General features: G+C 46.7%; 1 protein-coding gene across 1 annotated transcript; it reads right to left on the bottom strand.

The window, feature by feature from the left end:
* Positions 1–4,378: 4,378 nt before the first annotated feature.
* LOC144591867 (keratin, type I cytoskeletal 20-like) lies at positions 4,379–8,537 on the bottom strand (the record flags this gene model as incomplete). Its single annotated transcript, XM_078395877.1, has 4 exons — positions 4,379–4,581; positions 6,334–6,398; positions 8,114–8,328; positions 8,412–8,537. Coding segments are annotated over 4 exons (504 nt in total), but the record flags the coding sequence as incomplete, so codon positions are not given.
* Between the last annotated feature and the right edge of the window lie 1,064 nt (positions 8,538–9,601).

Here is a 9,601-nt window from a genome sequence, read left to right as displayed (position 1 = left end):
CCCCACCAGCCAGCGGATCCAACAAATCATCCGCCAACATTTCTGTCACCTACAACACGACCCCACCACTGGCCATATCTTCCCATCCCCTCCCCTTTCTGCGTTCCGCAGAGACCGTTCCCTCCGTAACTCCCTGGTCCACTCGTCCTTTCCTACCCAAACCACCCCATCCCCGGGCACTTTCCCCTGCAACCGCACGAGATGCAACACCTGTCCCTTTACCTCCCCCCTCAACTCCATCCAAGGACCCAAACAGTCTTTCCAGGTGAGACAGAGGTTCACCTGCACCTCCTCCAACCTCATCTATTGTATCCGCTGCTCCAGATGTCAACTTATTTACATCGGCGAAACCAAACGCAGGCTCGGCGATTGCTTCGCTCAACACCTGCGCTCGGTCCGCGTTGGCCAAACTGATCTCCCAGTGGCCGAGCACTTCAACTCCCCCTCCCATTCCCAGTCTGACCTTTCTGTCATGGGCTTCCTCCAGTGCCATAGTGAGGCCCACCGGAAATTGGAGGAACAGCACCTCATATTTCGCCTGGGCAGCTTGCAGCCCAGTGGTATGAACATCGACTTCTCCAACTTTAGTTAGTTCCTCTGTCCCTCTCTTCCCCTCCCCCTTCCCAGATCTCCCTCTATCTTCCTGTCTTCACCTATATATTTCCTTTGTCCCGCCCCCCTGACATCAGTCTGAAGAAGGGTCTCGACCCGAAACGTCACCCATTCCTTCTCTCCTGAGATGCGGCCATTCTTTCATCATATGTCAGTCCCGCCATTCTGGGAATTTACCTGGTGAACCTACGCTGCACTCCCTCAATAGCAATAATGCCCTTCCTCAAATTAGGAGACCAAAATTGCACCCAATACTCCAGGTGCGGTCTCACCAGGGCCCCATATAACTGCAGTGGGACATCCTTGCTCCTAAACTCAAATTCTCTCGCAATGAAGGCCAACATTTCTTCACTGCCTGCTGTACCTGCATGCTTACTTTCAGTAACCGATGTACAAGCACACCCAGGTCTCGTTGCACTTCCACTTCGCCGAATCTGACACCATTCAGATAGACAATAGACAATAGGTGCAGGAGTAGGCCATTTGGCCCTTCGAGCCAGCACCACCATTCAATGTGATCATGGCTGATCATTCTCAATCAGTACCCCATTCCTGCCTTCTCCCCATACCCCCTGACTCCTCTATCCTTAAGAGCTCTATCTAGCTCTCTCTTGAATAACGGGATAAGGGGACTAGAGGTAAAAGAGCCATTAGGAGGCAGTGATCACAACATGATAAGTTTTACTCTGCAAATGGAAAGGCAGAAGGGAAAATCGGAAGTGTCAGTATTACAGTATAGCAAAGGGGATTACAGAGGCATGAGGCAGGAGCTGGCCAAAATTGACTGGAAGGAGGCCCTAGCAGGGAAGGCGGTAGAACAGCAATGGCAGGTATTCCTGGGAATAATGCAGAGGTTGCAGGATCAATTTATCCCAAAGAGGCGGAAAGACTCTAAGGGGAGTAAGAGACACCTGTCTCTTCCAAGGGAAGTCAAGGACAGCATAAAAATTAAGGAGAGGAAGTATAACATAGCAAAGAAGAGTGGGAAGCCAGAGGATTGGGACTCTTTTAAAGAGCAACAAAAGTTAACTAAAAAGGCAATACGGGGAGAAAAGATGAGGTACGAGGGTAAACTAGCCAATAATATAAAGGAGGATAGCAAAAGTTTTTTTAGGTACGTGAAGAGGAAAAAAACATTCAAGGCAAATGTGGGTCCCTTGAAGACAGAAGCGGGGGAATTTATTATGGGGAACAAAGAAATGGCAGACGAGTTAAACCGTTACTTTGGATCTGTCTTCACTGAGGAAGATACACACAATCTCCCAAATGTTCTAGGGGCCGGAGAACCTAGGGTGATGGAGGAACTGAAGGAAATCCACATTAGGCAGGAAATGGTTTTGGGTAGACTGATGGGACTGAAGGCTGATAAATCCCCAGGGCCTGATGGTCTGCGTCCCAGGGTACTTAAGGAGGTGGCTCTAGAAATAGTGGAAGCATTGGAGATCATTTTTCAATGTTCTATAGATTCAGGATCAGTTCCTGTGGATTGGAGGATAGCAAATGTTATCCCACTTTTTAAGAAAGGAGGATGTAACTAGGAAAATTGACAGGGGAGAGTCAGTGGATGTGGTGTACCTCGACTTTCAGAAAGCCTTCGACAAGGTCCCACATAGGAGATTAGTGGGCAAAATTAGAGCACATGGTATTGGGGGTAGGGTACTGACATGGATAGAAAATTGGTTGACAGACAGAAAGCAAAGAGTGGGGATAAATGGGTCCCTTTCGGAATGGCAGGCAGTGACCAGTGGGGTACCGCAAGGTTCGGTGCTGGGGCCCCAGCTATTTACGATATACATTAATGACTTAGATGAAGGGATTAAAAGTACCATTAGCAAATTTGCAGATGATACTAAGCTGGGGGGTAGTGTGAATTGTGAGGAAGATGCAATAAGGCTGCAGGGTGACTTGGACAGGTTGTGTGAATGGGCGGATACATGGCAGATGCAGTTTAATGTAGATAAGTGTGAGGTTATTCACTTTGGAAGTAAGAATAGAAAGGCAGATTATTATCTGAATGGTGTCAAGTTAGGAAGAGGGGATGTTCAACGAGATCTGGGTGTCCTAGTGCATCAGTCACTGAAAGGAAGCATGCAGGTACAGCAGGCAGTGAAGAAAGCCAATGGAATGTTGGTCTTCATAACAAGAGGAGTTGAGTATAGGAGCAAAGATATCCTTCTACAGTTGTACCGGGCCCTGGTGAGACTGCACCTGGAGTACTATGTGCAGTTTTGGTCTCCAAATTTGAGGAAGGACATTCTTGCTATTGAGGGCGTGCAGCGTAGGTTCACTAGGTTAATTCCCGGAATGGCGGGACTGTCGTATGTTGAAAGGCTGGAGCAATTAGGCTTGTATACACTGGAATTTAGAAGGATGAGGGGGGATCTTATTGAAACATATAAGATAATTAGGGGATTGGACACATTAGAGGCAGGAAACATGTTCCCAATGTTGGGGGAGTCCAGAACAAGGGGCCACAGTTTAAGAATAAGGGGTAGGCCATTTAGAACGGAGATGAGGAAGAACTTTTTCAGTCAGAGAGTGGTGAAGGTGTGGAATTCTCTGCCTCAGAAGGCAGTGGAGGTCAGTTCGTTGGATGCTTTCAAGAGAGAGCTGGATAGAGCTCTTAAGGATAGCAGAGTGAGGGGGTATGGGGAGAAGGCAGGAACGGGGTACTGATTGAGAGTGATCAGCCATGATCGCATTGAATGGCGGTGCTGGCTCAAAGGGTTGAATGGCCTACTCCTGCACCTATTGTCTATTGTCTATTGAATGCATTCAGAGAATTGGCCTCCACTGCCTTCTGAGGCAGTGAATTCCACAGATTTACAACTCTCTGACTGAAAAGGTTTTTCCTCATCTCCGTTCTAAATGGCCTACCCCTTATTCTTAAACTGTGGCCCCTGGTTCTGGACTCCCTCAACATTGGGAACATGTTTCCTGCCTCTAACATGTCCAACCCCTTAATAATCGTATATGTTTTGTTAAGATCCCCTCTCATCCTTCTAAAATCCAGTGTATACAAGCCCAGCCGATAATAATCTGCCTTCCTGTTCTTGCCACCAAAGTGGATGACCTCACATTTATCCACATTATACTGCATCTGCCATGCATCTGCCCACTCACCCAACCTATCCAAGTCACCCTGCAGCCTCATAGCATCCTCCTCGCAGCTCACACTGCCACCCAGCTTTGTGTCATTCGCAAACTTAGAGATGTTACATTTAATTCGCTGGTTTAAATTGTTTATGTGTTGTAAATAACTGGGGTCCCAGCACCGAGCCTTGCGGCACCCCACTAGTCACTGCCTGCCGTGCTGTTAATTCCTACTCTTTGCTTCCTGTCTGACAACCAGTTCTCTATCCATGTCAATACCCTACCCCCAATACCATGTGCTCTAATTTTGCATACTAATCTTTTGTGTGGGACCTTGTCAAAGGCTTTTTGAAAGTCCAGATACACCACCTCCACAAGCTCTCCCTTATCCATTCTACTTGTTACATCCTCAAAAAATTCCAGAAGATTAATCAAGCATGCTTGCCCCTTCATCAATGCATGGATGAGTGGGGCCGATGGGCTTGTTTCATGCTGAGTGATTATTTGCAAAAGAGTGAAGCCTTGCTTTTGAAAGTCCAGTTGAGGGAGCCTTCACCTAAAGAAGCTCAGAGCTTCTGAGTGGCCTGCATGCTAGCAAAGATCTGTTGTGGTCAGTTTGAAAGGGTGTGGAGGTGGAGACTGGAGTATTGAACAGACTACTCAGCTGGCCGTTTCCCCAAAACTTTATTAATGTCTCAGAGATACAGAAAGTGGAAAATCATTGACATCGGTGTCCATGGCATCTGAAGATCTTTCTTCTTGTCTTCTAAACCTTTGCTTAATTTCTGACCTGCTGAGTTTCAGTAGACACCACCTGCCCATCAACCATTACCTCAACCACCTCGTACATAACTGTCTTCTTTGAAACAACAGGGTCTTCAAAAACAAAAGCATCAATCAGTCATTTCATCCAATAATTGCCTGATACAGGATCAAATCCGCATTTCTACAAGACAGATTTATGATCTTACAGTTCTGCCCACAAACATGTAGCCTGGTGTTTCACTAACTGTTTAACTGAACTGGTTGACTGGAGTTAGATACAAAATGCTGGAGTAACTCAGCGGGACAGGCTGCATCTCTGGAGAGAAGGAATCTTTGGTCTTTCGAGATACTTTGCAGAACTGTAAGAAGGAATGGGTGACGTTTCAGGTCGAGACCCTTCTGCAGACTCAAGTCTGAAGAAGAGTGTCGACCCGAAACATCACCCATTCCTTCTCTCCAGAGATGCTGCCTGTCCCACTGAGTTAAGGGCCTGTCCCACTTATGCAATTTTAAAGCAACTGCCGGTGACCAGGCTGTCGCCGACAATTCGCCGGGGTGTCGCGGGCATGACCGTGAGGAGTCTTCCAACAATCATAGTGGATCTCGGCGCGTCGCTGAGAAATCAACCGGTTTGAAATTTCTCGGCAACAGCTGGCTTATCGCCAGGTATCGTAGCTTATTGCGGGCGCTGTCGCATGCTGTCCCCAGGTTTGCTAGGTTCTCTTAGATGCATTTAGAAGCACATAAAATTAAATTAAGTAAAGTCATTTGAAGATACCATAAAATACTTGTGTTTAACCAATTTATTTACCGTCAGGACATTTGACAGGTAGATTGGAGGTGACAGTTTAACGGTCAGGTAAGCGTGGGAATTTTCACGATGTTTATGGGCATCAGCGATTACTTTTAAAGTGGGCTCCCAACCCAGACATGCAACCCAGAAACCAAATATGCATCTCCCGTACATTTTCAAAGAATGTCCACATTCTGCACAAAAATCCATTTAACCACGTTTAAAATTAAATGTATTTAATACTGCTGTTAATAAACTGGAAGTCAATCCAGTTTATGCCTTGTTACCGTGAATCTTGGTTTTCAAGTAACCCAGGTAAGATGTTATATTTCAAAACTCTCAAGTAATTACAGACTTGTCAGTGATTTCAGCGAAAATTAGCACCCTGGAGAAGCATTGATAAGCGTAGGAATTTCGCGATGTTTCCAAAGACGGTGTAACCTCGACCTGACTCGGCATTGTCGTGGTCATTGTCGTCGGGTAAAAGAAAATTTTGGCGATCTGCTACGACTTTGACCGTCGCCGGCAGTCGCCTACAAAATCGCGTAAGTGGGACAGGCCCTTTCACTCCAGCGTTTTGTCTCTACCTTTGATTTAAACCAGCATCTGCAGTTCTTTGCTACAAAGGTTGACTGAAGTCATGGTTAGTTCTGCAGCAACGACATCCCTCAGTTGCACCAATTGTTCTGGCCTTACCATGTTGAGGAGATATTACAAGGGCCTGTCCCAGTTACGCGATTTTTAAGGCGACTGCCGGCGACTGTCAAAGTCGTAGCAGATCCCCGAAATTTTCTTTTACCCTACGACAATGACCACAACAATGCCGAGTCAGGTCGATACAAGTTACTTTTTTTGTGAAACTAGCACCTGACTAAAAGATTACACCCACACTCCAAAGACGTACAGGTTTGTAGGTTAATTGGCTTGGTATAATTGTAAATGGTGCTCAGTGTGTAGGATAGTGTTAATGTGAGGGGATTGCTGGTTGGTGTGGGCTAGGTGTGCCGTCGGGACTGTTTCCACGCTGTATCCCTAAACTAAAATAAAGTTGAAAAGGATCTCCAACTCACCGGGAATGTTCTCTTTGACCACAGTAGAAACAGTAGATCTGGTTTTTTGCACTGTTGTTGTTTGCCTACAGAAAACAAAGAGCAAAGCATGATAGTATAAGAAAATAACTGCAGATGCTGGTACAAATCGATTTATTCACAAAGTGCTGGAGTAACTCAGCAGGTCAGGCAGCATCTCGGGAGAGAAGGAATCCTTCTCTATGAGCAAAGCATGATCTTGTACTTTAGGCAATTCACAAGGGCCTGACCATGTTGAGGAGCATTGCGGTGCCTTACAGTGCTTGCAGCAATTGAGACCAAGGTTCGATCCCGACTATGGGTGCTGTCTGTACAGAGTCTGTACGTTCTCACACACGTATGGGCGTGTGGGAAGGCAGGGCATACAGTGATGTCATTCTGCGACAAGCTCAGGATACGCAAAGCAAATTACTGTCAGTCTGAGGAAAAGTCCCGACTCAAAACATCACATTTTTTCCCTCTATGAATGCTGCCTGGCCCGCTGAGTAACTCCCACACGTAGTGTCTATCTTTGGCATAAATCAGCATCTGCAGTTCCTTGTTTCACAAGTTCACTAGTTATAGGAGTAGAATTAGGCCTTTCGGCCCATCAAGTCCACTCCGCCATTCAATCATGGCTGATCTTTGCCACCTAATCCCATTTTCCTGCCTGCTCCTCATCATCATCGATAGCCTTCTGTGGCAAAGAATTTCACAGATTTACCACCCTCTGACTAAAGACATTTCTCCTCATCTCCTTCCTAAAAGAATGTCCTTTAATTCTGAAGCTATGACCTCCGGTCCTAGACTCTACCATTAGTGGAAATATCCTCTCCACGTCCACTCTATCCAGGCCTTTCAGTATTCTGTACGTTTCAATGAGGTCCCCCCTCATTCTTCTAAACTCCAGCGAGTACAGGCCCAGTGCCGACAAACGCTCATCATAGGTTAACCCACTCAATCCTGGGATCATTCTTGTGAATCACTGAATGAACGAACAAACACTCAGATCACAGGACATCCTTGGGGAAGTTTAATGTCACTGGCAGAGCTGTGAGGTAGAGCTGCTGCCTCACAGCGCCAGACACCCGGGTTCCATCCTGACTATGGAAGCTGCCTGTACAGAGTTTATACATTCTCCCTATGACCACATGGGTTTTCTCCAGGTGCTCCGGTTTCCTCACACACTCTAGAGACGTACCGGATTGCCGGCCAATTGGCATCAGTAACATTGTCCCTAGTGTGTAGGATAGTGCTAGTGTACAGCATGTTCGCTGGTCCGCACGGACTCGATGGGCCGAAGGGCCTGATACTGCGCTGTATCTCCAAACTAAAATAAATGTATGTTTTGCAGTTATTGAAACAATTCTATTTTCTGTACTGAAGTAAATTATACCACTTCATATTTCACTTGGATAGTTTACCACCGAAAGGAATTGTCCAATTTCAGGTAACTAACCCGTAAACACCACCCCCTCTTCCCAAATCCCACACCTAGATTCATTCACATTTCTCCTCCTGCCCTTCCTGCATTGGCTTTCCACCTATATTTCTCTCTATTTTCACAATTCACGCCTCTTTTATCCTTATTTTGCACTTTCTGTCTCTATCCATGGCCTTTCTTCAACCTTCCACCTTAACCCCGCTCCCTCTGCTCAACTATATCCACCTATCGCTTCGATGAAGGGTCTCGACTCGGAACATCACCCATTGCTTTTCTCAAGAGGCGCTCCCTGACGAGTTACTCCAGCTTTTTTGTGTCGGTCTTCGCCGTGTTCCTTACCCATATCCGCCAAGCAGCCTGCGATACGTTTCGATTTCTGTCTCCAGCCTGCATTTGATATTCAGTAGCATTGTGTACTCATCGTTCTGCGCATGGATTTTACCGCGGGCCTCGGACAGTTCCATTTCCAGTGTTTGGAGCATCATCTCAAGCTTGCTCCTCTCGGTAGAGTAGCGGCAATCTGTCTCACTGAGAGATTGTTCCAGTGATGCAATCTGCAAGCCAAGAGAAAGCGGTGAGTGGGTGCGGGGCATTGTAGTGACCAGGCAGTGACCGAGCAACTATCCACTCTACTCACCATACTAAGGTAGGTCTGGAACTCCGTCTCCAGTCCCTGCAGGGTGCGTCTCAGCTCACTTAGCTGCCCCTTCTCGGCATCAAGAGCTCCAGTATTGACTGCGACTTGCAGCTCCACACTCACGCACTGAAACAGATAAAGAACACACACGTGCAAACAACAGCAGCAGGAACTCAATAGCACTTTGGTGAGGGCGCACTTGGAGTCCAGCAGGCAGCCCACCTTGCCCGAATACAGAAAGGAAGTGGACACTTTGGAGAGGTTTACCCGAATGTTGAAGATAGGCACAAAATGCTGGAGAAACTCAGCGGGTCAGGCAGCATCTCTGGAGAACATGGATAGGCGACGTTTCTCAGAGTGCTGGAGTAACTCAGCGGGTCAGGCAGCATCTCAGGAGAACATAGATAGGTGATGTTTCACAGAGTGCTGGAGTAACTCAGCGGGTCAGGCAGCATCTCTGGAGAGAAGGAATGGGTGACATTTCGGGTCGAGACCCTTCTTCAGACTGACACAAGTTGCTGGAGTAATAGCGGGCAGACAGATTGCTCCCTGAATTTGGGAATATTAGGCACAAGGCAAGGTTGGACAAACATGATTTGTTTTCTGGGACCTGCTGGGTTATTATAAATCATCTGTGTGTCTTGTGCTTGCCAGGTTGTTATGCTGCTGCCAGTAAGAATTTTGTTGTTCCATCATGAATACTTATGACAATTTAACATTCTTGTAAAGTTACGAGCTGCAAAGTTAGGAGAGGGTAGACACTTAGAACCTTTTTCTTCCCCCATGATGGATATATCTAGATTAGGGAGCAAACCTTTAAAAATGAAAGAGGGGAAGTTTCTTATACACAGAGAGGTGTGAATACCTGCAATGTGCTGACACATGTTGCTTAACTGACAAAGAATGTTGGGGAGAGGAGGGCAGGTTTTCAGGTGGAGGTGCTTCGGCAACCCGCACCAATGCACATGATTTGATTTTTCCAGATTGTTTATTCGCTCTTTGCGGTTGTATTGAGGGCATTGCTGTCAGTGTTTCACACACACTGAAGTGTGGAAAGTTGGCCGTGAAGTGGATGGGCAGAGTAGAAGTTAGAGTCAAGAGCTTTGCAGAGGGTCATTACAGAGCGAGAGTCAAACAGGTCAATGCCAACATTAAGAAACAATTGCCAGGAACCCAGACTCTTTTCCACC

This window comes from Rhinoraja longicauda, unplaced genomic scaffold, assembly GCF_053455715.1.
Source record: "Rhinoraja longicauda isolate Sanriku21f unplaced genomic scaffold, sRhiLon1.1 Scf002544, whole genome shotgun sequence".
Lineage (NCBI taxonomy): Eukaryota > Metazoa > Chordata > Chondrichthyes > Rajiformes > Arhynchobatidae > Rhinoraja > Rhinoraja longicauda.
Note: the sequence above shows the minus strand (reverse complement) of the source record. Positions and strands in the feature narration are given on the sequence as shown.